Source organism: Heterodontus francisci, chromosome 27 (genome assembly GCF_036365525.1).
Source record: "Heterodontus francisci isolate sHetFra1 chromosome 27, sHetFra1.hap1, whole genome shotgun sequence".
NCBI lineage: Eukaryota > Metazoa > Chordata > Chondrichthyes > Heterodontiformes > Heterodontidae > Heterodontus > Heterodontus francisci.
The window spans coordinates 59,050,564-59,062,811 of NC_090397.1; the positions used below are offsets into that span (position 1 = coordinate 59,050,564).

At 41.3% G+C, this 12,248-nt stretch overlaps 1 protein-coding gene across 4 annotated transcripts in view; it reads right to left on the bottom strand.

Moving 5' to 3' along the window:
• exoc4 (exocyst complex component 4) overlaps positions 1–12,248 on the bottom strand; it is a 606,100-nt gene that overhangs the window by 518,457 nt on the left and 75,395 nt on the right. For all 4 annotated transcript variants that reach the window (XM_068059446.1, XM_068059445.1, XM_068059447.1 and 1 more), the window contains exon 6: positions 11,411–11,588. In XM_068059446.1, coding sequence (XP_067915547.1) covers positions 11,411–11,588 — 178 coding nt within the window. The remainder of the gene's footprint in view (positions 1–11,410; positions 11,589–12,248) is intronic.

A 12,248-nucleotide genomic window follows, 5' to 3' on the forward strand; every position in this document is an offset into this window, starting at 1 on the left:
TTTAATCAGTCTACGTAACGGTAATTCAAGTCTGCTAATACTGTTGTTACACACCTTGGAAATTTGTTGACAAATTTGCAAACCTATTTCCTTCTCATGGTTTGGAGCTCTATAAAAATAAGTCCCAACAATGCAACAGTCTCTCAATCCTTGGGCTGAAAAGGTATTTATACTTAGTCCAATAAAAACAAAAAATGCTGGAAATACTCAGCAGGTCTGGCAGCATCTGTGGAGAGAGAAGCAGAGTTAACGTTTCAGGTCAGTGACCCTTCTTCAGAACTGGGAAACACAGAGTTCAGGGCCAACACGTTCCCGTTAAAGTGAAGGGTAGGACCAATAAGTCCAGGGAACCCTAGATGTCAAGGGATATAGAAGGATTGAATAAGGAAAATAAAAAAAAGAGGCTTCTGGCAGATTCAGAGGGCTGAAAACAGCGGAGGCCCTAGGAGTATAGAAATTGTAGGGGGTACTTAAAAAAGTAATTAGGAGAGCGAAGAGGGGGCATGAAAAAACACTGGCGGTCAATATAAAGGAAAATCCCAAGGCATTTTATAAGTATGTTAAGGGCAAGAGGATAACCAGGGAAAGAGTAGGGCCCATTAAGGACCAAAATAGCAATGTGTGTGTGGAGCTGGAGGACATAGCTGAGGTTTTAAATGATTACTTTTCATCTGTGTTCACAATGGAGAAAGACGATGTAGGTGTAGCTATCAGGGAGGGGGACCGTGATATACGTGAACATAATAGCACTGAAAGGGAGCAGGTATTAGTGGTTTTAGCCAACTTAAAAGTGGATAAATCCCCAGGCCCAGATGAGATGTATCCCAGGCTGCTATATGGGGCAAGGGAGGAGATAGCAGGGCCGCTGGCACAAATTTTCAAATCCTCTCTGGCCACAGGCAAGGTGCCAGGGGACTGGAGGACAGTGAGTGTGGCACTATTAATCAAGAAGCGTAGTAGGGATAAACCAGGTAATTACAGGCCGGTGAGTCTAACATCAGCGGTAGGGAAACTATTCGAAAAAATTCTGAGGGACAGGAGAGGCAGGGATTAATCAAGGATAGTCAGAATGGCATTGTCGGGGGAGATCGTGTCTAACAAATTGACTGAGGAGGTAACTAGGTGTGTAGCCGAGGGTAAAGCAGTTGATGTAGTCTACATGGATTTCAGTAAGGTTTTTGATAAGGTCCCGCATGGGAGATTGGTCAAGAAGCCAAGAGCTCATGGGATCCAGGGTAATTTGGCAAATTGAATCCAAAATCGGCTTAGTGGCAGGAGGCAAAGGGTGATGGTCGAGGGCTGTTTTTGCGATTGGAAGCCTGCGATCAGTGGCATACCACAGGGATCGGTGCTGGGACCCTTACTGCTTGTAGTGTACATTAATGATTTAGACGTGAATATTGGAGGTATGATCAGTAAGTTCACGGATGACACGAAAATTGGTGGTGTCGTAAACAGCGAGGAGGAAAGCCTTAGATTACAGGACGATATAGATGGGCTGGTTAGATGGGCAGAGCAGTGGCAAATGGAATTTAATCCTGAGAAGTGTGAGGTGATGCATTTTGCGAGGACTAACAAGGCAAGGGAATATACAATGGATAGTAGGACCCTAGCAAGTATAGAAGGTCAGAGGGACCTTGGTGTACTTGTCCATAGCAGCACAGGTAGATAAGGTGGTTAGGAATGCATATGGGATACTTGCCTTTATTAGCCAAAGCATGGAAAACAAGAGCAGGGAGGTTATGATGGAGCTGTATAAAACGCTAGTTGGGTCACAGCTGGAGTACTGTGTACAGTTCTGGTCGCCACACTTTAGGAAGGATGTGATTGCACTGGAGAGGGTGCAGAGGAGATTCACCAGGATGTTGCCTGGACTGGAGCATTTCAGCTATGAAGAGAGACTGGATAGGCTGAGGTTGTTTTCCTTAGAGCAAAGAAGGCTGATGGGGGACCTGATTGAGGTATACAAAATTATGAGGGGCATTGATAGGGTAGATAGGAAGAAACTTTTTCCCTTGGCAGAGATATCAATAACCAAGGGGCATATATTTAAGCTAAGGGGCTGGAGGTTTAGAAGGGATTTTAGGAAAAATCTTTTCACCCAGAGGGTGGTTGGAATCTGGAACACACTGCCTGGAGGAGTGACAGAGGCAGAAACCCTCACAACATTAGGCTACGGGCCCAGTGCTGGAAAATGGGATTAGAATAGAGAGGCTTGATGGCTGGCGCGGACATGGTGGGCCAAAGGGCCTGTTTCTGTGCTTTATAACTCATGACCATCAGAAACCTGATTTACACTGGTACCCCTGAGCTGTTCTAATATTAATTGAAGATTTCAATTAGATAATCTTCCCATTTACACTATGTATATAAAAAAAACAGAATTTTATCCTCAGAATTTACTGAAAATTCAAATTTATCAGTGGGGGGGGATTTTTCTCCAACTTTATTTCACTCCATGTCCAAAACAAAACTTTTTCAATATATCTAGGATTACTTCTCACATTCATCCTTTCTTCATTACCACTCTTTGCATAAGCCTACTTATCATTCATCATTATTAGTACTGCATAGGCTTGCCAAAAAACATATTAAGAAGACAGACAAAATGACACTGCAAACTAATTGATAAGCTTTCCAACAACTTACACCATGGTTACCATGCTACATGAACTCAAAAAATAGACTAATAGTCGTGCAGTTTTAAGATTTCATCCAGCATTAAGTCCTACCTAAAATGATCCATTACACCAAACAGACCATTTTGATTAACACGGGATAATAATTTACAAATTACAGTCAGATGTAATTACCACAAATTGCCAATATGTGGAGTGAAAGAAAATGCAATCCAGAACAGAATTTCAAGAGTCCTCAAAATAGGATTTGAAGGTACAATAAAAATAAGAAATGCTGGAAATACTCAGCAGGTCTGGCAGCAACTGTGGAGAGAGAAGCAGAGTTATCATTTCTGGTCTGTGACCCTTCATCAGAACTGGCAAAAATCCTAGAAATATAATAGATTTAAAATAAAGCGGGGGTGGGGCAAGAGATAACAAAAGGCAAGGTGTTGATAAGATAGGGTCACAGAGAATAACTGACCAGGTCATGGAGCAAAGGCAAATAGTCCGTTAATGGTGTGTTGAAAGACAAAGCGTTAGTGCAGAGAGGGTGTTAATGGACAGAAAAATGAACAGCCCTGACCCAAAGCACAAACATGAAAAAAACAGTGGGCAGGAACAGTGGGTGGTGAACCTGTGAAATTCTCTACCGCAGAAGGCAGTGGAGGCCAAATCATTAAATATATTCAAGGAGACAGATATATTTTTTAATTCCAAAGGAATCAAGGGATATTCGGAAAAAGTGCGACCAGGGTACTGAATTAGACGATCAGCCATGGTCTTTTTTGAATGGTGGAGCAGGCCCGAAGGGCCGAATGGCCTACTCCTGCTTCTATTTTCTATGTTTTTTTTCCTAAGAAAAATGAAAAATGAAAGAAATTAAAATAAAAAAAAAAAATAAAATAACAGAAATTAAAATTACACCTAGGTGCAGGACTATATTCATGACATTTCACAAACAAGTCAATACTTCTGTGCAAAGGTATCAGCTATGTGTAGTGATGATTATGTGTTTCATGCACAGATATTGGCTCAGTTCTAAAACTACTGTACCAAGTTTAAAAAGAATATTCGGTGCTATCACAGAACATTGCTAAACTGCAAGACTGTCATTTGCCTCCCAGCTGTCTGGGCATTGTTATCAGAGTGATACAAATGAGGCAGGTCAGAATGTTAAGAACTCGCAATGGGATGCCAAGAAGCTCCATTTAAAGTTTACTGGTAAGAAAAGTTATCAGTTTGAAAAATACATCAAGGACTTCTTTGGGGGAAAACTGATAGGTAAATGCAGTGAAATGTCAACTTGCAAGTTTAAACACACAGATCTTTTAAATTGAAATGAGATAAAACTGGTGGAAGTAAAGTCAACTCAGCCTGCTAGCAATGGGATAAACAGCTCCTTTGGCAAGATTCATATCCTTGCTTTTATCCACACATAATTCTGTTTTGGTTTCCCAATTGGTCTATTTTCTTTGCTTATCATGAACTGCACATCAAAATCTAATCTTGTTTAAATACTATTCCTTTTCCTTCGGGGTAATCTCAACTTTTCTCATTCCTGATGTGAACTTAATGTGTTTAACCCAAGTTAAATGAGATTCATGTGTAACATCAAAGGCAACCAGTGATGGATCTGTATTGTTCAATTTACATGTCCACAACACAAAGAGGTCATCTGGCCCAATGTGTACGTGCCAAGTCTCTGCTAGAGCAATCAAAAGAAAGAATCTGCATGAATACAGTACATTACACGACCTCAACACATCTCAAACTGCTTTTTTTACCAATTGAGTACTTATGAAATGCAGTCGCTGTTACAATGTAGAAAATGCAGCAGCCAATATGAACACAGCAAGGTCCCATAAACAACAATGAAATAAAACACCAGATCATTTCCTTTCACAGTGTCGTTTGAGGGATAAATGTTGGTCAAGACATCAGAGAACTCCCCTGCTCTACCTTGAATCATGCCATGGAATATTAAACATCCACCAGAGAACTCAAGTTATATGTCAGGCAGACCAAGCAAAGGTGGCTGATTTCCCTCCTCAAATAGGTGAACCTGTTGGGTTTTTATATTGCTGACCATAAATTACTAAATTTATTGAATTCAGTTTCACAATATGACATGCTGGGATTTGAATTCAGATGTACCTCATTGCTCTTGTTCTCTATACCCATGTTTACAGAACGGAAAAGTTGTAGTTAATTTTTTATGGTTTTATCTGTCTTCATTCACTTACAAGGAGTTACATATCTAAACCAAGAGGTCTCCTTCACCACACCCTTCAGCATCTTTCCGCAGAGTTCATACTCTGCCTTTTTCCTTCCAAAATGCAGTGCTTGACATTTTCCTACATTTGCCAACCCGTGTCCATCTGAAGTCCAAAAAATAGTCGTTTGGTAATACAGAACTTGTGAATTGCTGAAAATAGAGATATGTTGTCGAAGCTTTTCGTCTTGCACTCATCAGGACAATCCTCAAGAATAACCAATGTAAGGGAAAACAACAACTCAAACTGCATGAGAAGAGAGTGCTGATTGGTTGGCAAGTGGACTCTGATTGGTAGAGGCGTTGCCGTGGAGAATGCACCAGTTTCCAGTGGCTGACAGTTAACTGCCAATATAATAAAAGCAAAATACTGCAGATGCTGCAAATCAAAGCTTTGTTTGAAATTTAAGCCAGGCAGCTTTTTTTTTTAAATGTTATTTTTATTTATTTTATTTAGAGATACAGCTTGACTCTGATTGGTCAAGGCATTGACCTGAGGAATGAACCAGCGAATAGCTTTCACTTATTTTGTTCAGCTGAAACAGATGCAATGTTTGTACATGTTCTTTCTGTCTGCAAAGAACAGGGCCCCCTGTGTATTAATATATGTAGCTTCCAGTATGCGCAAATGCGCCATACTGCGTGCCCTAATGACGATCTTAAATTGGTTGTCAGCGTAATTCTTAGCATACTGTGGATTATTTAGCAAATATTGTCCAAACGCGGAATCACATCTAATGTTGGACACTGTGTTTTGAGTTTTGCAAGCACGGGCTGGTTGGATACGGCCCATATCTTGCCCGTTGTGAAAAGTAGAAGGGACATGTTGTTTGATACAACCTACCAGTCTTTGGGATATACGGCCTATAAACCTAGCATCGAAATTTATACACCACATTACTCATTTGTGTGATAGGCAGGACGTTTTTTTGGCTCGACGGCAACATCCTGTTAGTGGCAAACACCAAATGCGTTGCTACTGTATAGTAGCAGCATGAAACAGCCAGCTTTACTGGTTGCTCAAATTTTTGGGATACATTACCCTTCCAGGGTAAATTGAGGTCGACTTTTCAGGGCCGAAAATGACGGCCTTAGGCCTATTCATACGTTTGCGCGATATACTGAGAGAAATGATCTGATCAGGGTAGCCACTGTCAAGCAGGATGTCTTTGATTCGCCCTATTTCAGCATCAAGCTTGCATGGTGACCAAATGGCTTGGGCCCTATTTACGAAGTTGCCGATAAAGTCAATCTTATAGCGCATGGAACTTTAAGAATCCCAATGCGTGTATTAACCAGTGAAGATAGGTTTGTGGTAGACAACTCCTTAATAGATTTCTCAACTAGTACGTCAAGGAAAGGAAGCTCATTTGACTGCTCCATTTCAAAGGTGAATTTGAGCGCAGGACGGAGTCCATTAAGACGTGTAAGGAAATTACTACATGCAGCTACTGATTCAAATATAGCAAACGTATCATCTACATATCGGAAATATGCCAGAGGTAGGAGGTTAGGTGTCATTCCATCAAAGACACGTTTCTCATGGAACCCAACAAAGATGTTTACGCGAGCTGGGCCTAGAGGGATCCCATGGCAACACCATCTATTTGGGCATACATGGTGTCGTTAAAACTAAACTCAACTGCGCGAGTTGCCGAGTTCATAAGTTCAATGAATACGGATTCATGCAATGGTGGTGGGTCCAGATCACCATGATATAGTGCTACAGCGCAAATATCTATGGTTTCCTTAACGTATATTGGTGAATAGGCGAGAAATGTTAAATGAGCACATGGACATGGCATTGCTATCTATATGCAAGTCCTGTATGGTCTTTGAAATGGAGCAGTCAAATGAGCTCCTTTTCCTAGATATACTAGTTCAAAAATCTGTTAGGTAGTTCTCTCCCACTGTCTACCGCAAACCTACCTTCACTAGTCAATACACGCGTTGGGATTCTTACAGTTCCATGCACTATAATACTGACCTTGTCGCAACCTTGTGAATAGGGCCCAAGCCATTTGGTCACCATGCAAGCTTGATGCTGAAATAGGGCGAATCAAAGACATCTTGCGTGACAGTGGCTACCCTGATCAGATCATTTCTCGCTATCTATCGCACAAACTTATGAATGGGCCTAAGGCCGTCTTTTTCGGCCCAGAGAAATGCCCACTCTACCTCAAATTACACTGGAAGAGTAATGTTTCCAAAAAATTTGAACAACAGGTGAAGCTAGCTGTTTCACGCTACTACTATGCAGTAGCAACACGCATGGTGTTCACCATTAACAGGATGCTGCCGTCAAGCCAAAAACACACAAATGAGTAATGTGATATATGAATTTCAATGCCAATGTGATGCTAGGTATATAGGCCACACGTCCCAAAGACTGGCAGGTCGTATCGAACATGTTCCTTCTACTGTTCGCAACGGGCAAGGTATGGGCTGTATCCAACCAGCCCATGCTTGCAAACTCACAACACAGTGTCCAACATTAGATGTGATTCCGCGATTGGACAATATTTGCTAAACAATCCACAGTGTGCTGAGAATTACGCTGACAACCAATTTAAGATCGTCAGTAGGGTGCGCAGTGTGGCACATTTGCGTGTACTGGAAGCTACATATATTAATACACAGGGCCCTGTTCTTGGCAGACAGAAAGAATATGTACAAACATTGCGCCTGTTTCAGCTGAACAAAATATGTGACAGCCGACACAGACACGATGGGCTGAAAGGCCTGTTTCTGTGCTGTATAACTCTCTGACTCTATTCGCTGGTTCATTCCTCATGTCAATGCCTTGACCAGAGTCAAGCTGCCTGGTTTAAATTTCAAACGAAGCTCGGCAGTTAACTGTCAGCCACTAGAAACTGGTGCAATCTCCATGGCAACGCCTCTACCAGAGTTCCCTTGCCAACCAATCAGCACTCTCTTCTCATGCAGTATAAGCTGTTGTTTTCCCACACATTGGTTATTCTTGAGGATTGGCCTGATGAGTGCAAGACAAAAAGCTTCGACAACATGTCTCTATTTTCAGCAATACTGAAGTCTAAAAGTTCTCCATATTGTTGGCAATATATGAGGTCGTTTTGCCACGAATTACAACCACTTTAAATTGATTATTGCACTCAGATTCTCTGCTGTCCTTGTGTTTCTGCATAAAGAAGGTTGGAACAAACATAAAAGCCTGCAAAACCACATGGTTGATAGCAACTCACTGTACAGAGGCATATCATGTCCACATACATGATACAAACACTTCATATCAATTGCTGGGCTGCAAGACGACGACAAGCCTAACCGTTAATCAGCAAGTCTTGTTTTTCAGATGTTCAGTTCCGCTTGGTCCAAAAGTTGATATATAGCCGAAGAGAGACCACCCTGATTCACTTTTATCCATCTTTGATTGACACTTAGTCTATTTGCAAAATATATATTTTTGATCTTCCCTTTTCACCACTTGTCAAACAGTCAAACAGTAAATAGGTATATTAAAAAGGCTGGTGGACAGACTTTTGCACTCTACTATCCCTGTACTGCTGCATAGATGAAGGCAAAGGAAGCACTCCATGCGTTATTCTTTATCAAGACAACAGTTGTTTAACTACTGTGAAGAATTGTTAAAGACTTCTGGAATTTTACGGTTTTGAGAGAGAGTTCCATGAGGCATTATAAGCGAATGAAAGCTGCTCTGTCTGTTCTTGCAGGCATTGAATTTTACTTCTCAATAAACTGATTGACAGTTTGTACCCTGAGACATACAGTCGGTCAATTGGAGGGGGTCCTATGATGTTGTTCCGCATGTATATATTGATGATTCCCCCAGGGCACACAAAATCCCAGATTGCTCTGCATACAAGGCAACATTTCAGGCACAGAAAATCAGGTCTTGTCTGTAGAAGCCATTCGTTATACTGGGTCGAAGAAAAAGTCTCCAGGGAGCATCTGAATCAATAAGTCTTTCCACCTATCAATTCATCAATGCAACAAAAGCATTTTTTCAGTTCATAACTGATCCTTGAAATACAGGTCACTCAGAAATCTGTGACAGTTGTCTGATTCTTCACGGGGGGATTTAAGGGTTTTGTGAAAGCTGAATATTATTCATTTTTGACAAGAAAGGGGCTATTGACATACACAAACCCTAAAATAAGAAGGGTCACACACACTCATCACCAATGTACCTTTGGAACAGGACAGGGAACTTCTGAGGCAGCCTTTTTCATCATGCGGTGCACAGGAAGGAGTTAAGAGATTCCACTTCTACGTGGAGAGGTAAATTATGTAAGTGGACATTGAGGTTTTTAGAAGTTCAAGGGAGCACAAGTTTCTCAAGTTAAATACTTACATTCCAATAACTTGTAAGTGTTTGAATTGGTAGCCCTCTGCACAATGTCAACTTATGTAGTGTGTTTAAGTATGGACTTGTCTGTGCCAAATGGGTAGTAGGATGTTCAAGAGAAATATAACCCCTCTGCCAATGCATTAAAACTTTCCTTCACAGCACTTTTCTCAGTCTCCATTCTCTACCATATTGCGATGTGTGGTGAAAGTTTTAGTGTATATTGGCTGCTGTATCGGTAAAGTAAAACCTCATTCAATCTACAACAGAGGAAATATAAGATATATTTAATTGATTTATTAATCTATATGAATGTTCAAATGATAAACCATCGATAGCCATTTGATCAAGATGGCCCTGGAAAGCAGCATCATGCAGAGTGGAAGGGAAGCCAGCAAAGAGAGTGATTTGACATGATCTCAGTAATACTTCTGTACTGTGTCATGGGAACATTACATGCCAAACGAGAAACATTAATTTCTTCGGTTGGCAACTTACATCAGACTTTTAATGGAAAAAAATCCTAGCAGCCAAGATGGCCACTGCAATTTACATCTGAAATACCAGGAGATTGAACTGGAGACAAAAAGTCGAACAGGAAGCCTAGCCAGGACAATGGCTTGTTCTAAGTGATTGAATTACCTAAAGTGGCTTCATTAGTACGACAGTAAAGGTAATCCTCGCATACTGACTTTGAAAGAGCAAACCCCCCTCCAAATGTAAAGTGACATCCTGGGGCATGTGGAACCTTGAATTTCATTGGAAGATTCCAGAAAAACCTGATTCGGCTGTCCACCTCTGAAGAAACTGGGAGTTGTTACACAGACAAAGAGACAAGCAGTAACTGAGTGGGCAGCAGCAGAGAAGGATGCAGGCCTCCCTTTCTGTCTCTCTCTCCCCAGAAAACATCAAGTTTGAAAACCATCTGCAACTGGGGGAGTCGCCAACCCTAGAGATTGCTATAGCTAGCGACCAGGGGAAGAGAGAGCCAAATATAATTCTGCTTTGAGGAAACCCCTAAGCGCACTTAAATCAGCGAGGACTCAAGATTACAGCTTCTGCTGAGAACTGTCAGATCATGCACTTCACAGACTGTGTATTTAAGTTCCGCTTATTCTGGATTTTAATCCAACCAGCAAATCTATTTTCCCCTTTGTAATCTATTTGTGTGTATGTGTGATTCTCGTATGAATGTGTGCGTGAATGTGTAGCGTATTTTTTAGTATTTTTAAATTGGGGTTAGATTGTTAAATATAATAAACTTACCTCTTTCTTGTTAAAACTCAAGAAAACCTGTCCGATTGTTTCTTTCATGATCACATTAAAGGAAAAATGTAAAACACTCACTGAGGTGAAAAGCACAATCACTGTTTAAATAAAGTAATAAACCCTGTTGTGGTCAAATAAGAGGGATGACAAGAGGGGAGCCCCTCCACACCTGGCCATAACAACTGCAATAAAGTTATTTACCAAAGGTCATTTGTTTCTGCTTCCCAAACACATATCAGTGCTTTCTTTCTTCTGAACTTGACAATGGTCTGCAGTTTGCCCATCATTCCAGTGCTGCAGGTGTTTTGACCGAAGGGTGGGCAAAATGCAAGGTTATTTATTATTAAAAAGGAGGTCTGGCTGGACAATTATAAAAGGAGTAAAATATTCATCCCAAAGTTACAGCAGAAGCACCATCCACTAAATGACCTTAAAATAAGTCAGTATTGAAATTATTGAAATGATGGAGTTACACAAATCTGCTTAATCACTTTTTATAGGTTTGGAAACATAGATGAGATTGGGTGGAGGGGTGGGGTGCAGGTAGCGATTCAAAAAAATGAAGAGGATGGGAGGAGACAGTTTTCAAATGGCTTTTGCGTTCACTCTGTACAATTTGCAGCCCAGGCTCCCAAGACATACCTCAAATTTGACATTAATTCAACATGCTGTACCTCTCCAGAAGTTAAGTAAAAAAAAAAAAACTTGCATTTGTATAGCATTTTTCTCGAACATCAGACGTCTCAAAGCTCTTTATAACCAATCAAGTAGTTTTGTAATCTAGGAAAGCTAATAGAAACCAGCAAATGAAAGCACAAAGCAATATTGGAATTGCAACAGACCAAGTAAAGTAACTGATCACACTCCTGGGATGCTACAATTTGATAAGGGGCCTTGGCTTACCTGAAGCACACTCTGGATCCTCGCCCACACTTCCGCCATGTCATACAGTTTGATCTCGCTCACATTCAAACCAGAAGGCGACACAACCATTTGGTGAAGATAGCCGAGAACTATTTTATGGGCAGCAGCTACAGCATAGAATTTTTCAAACAGCAACTCCAGAAGCTCCAGCAATAGCCTAGGAAGAAAATCAAATACAAATCTCAGTCTGCCAAACAATAACATGGTTGCTAACAAAAACTGGCCATAGGCCAGTTTCCTTTTCTGTATTTTCTAGCTTATGCTATTCATATTGTGAGAATCACTACAACTGTTATAAAATCTAGACAATGGGGAATTCTATTCTTTTATTCATTCATGAGACGTGGGCATCACTGGCCAAGACAGCATTTATTGCCCATCCATAATTGCCCTTGAGAAGGTTGTGGTGAGCCACCTTCTTGAACCACTGCAGTCCATGTGACGTTGGTTCACCCACAGTGCGATTAGGAAGGGAGTTCCAGAATTTTGACCAAGCAACAGTGAAGGAACGGCGATATAGTTCCAAGTTAGGACGGTGTGTAGCTTGGAGGGTAACTTGCAGGTGGTGGTGTTCCCATGCATCTGCTGCCCTTGTCCTTCTAGGTGGCAGAGGTCACAGGTTTGGAAGGTGCTGTCTTAAGGAGCCTTGGAGCATTGCTGCAGTGCATCTTGTAGACACTGATGCCACTGTGCACGGTGGTGGAGGGAGTGAATGTTTGTGGATAGGGTGCTAATCAAGCAGCCTACGCTGTCCTGGATGGTGTCGAGCTTCTTGAGTGTTGTTGGAGCTGCACCCATCCAGGAAAGTGGAGAGCAT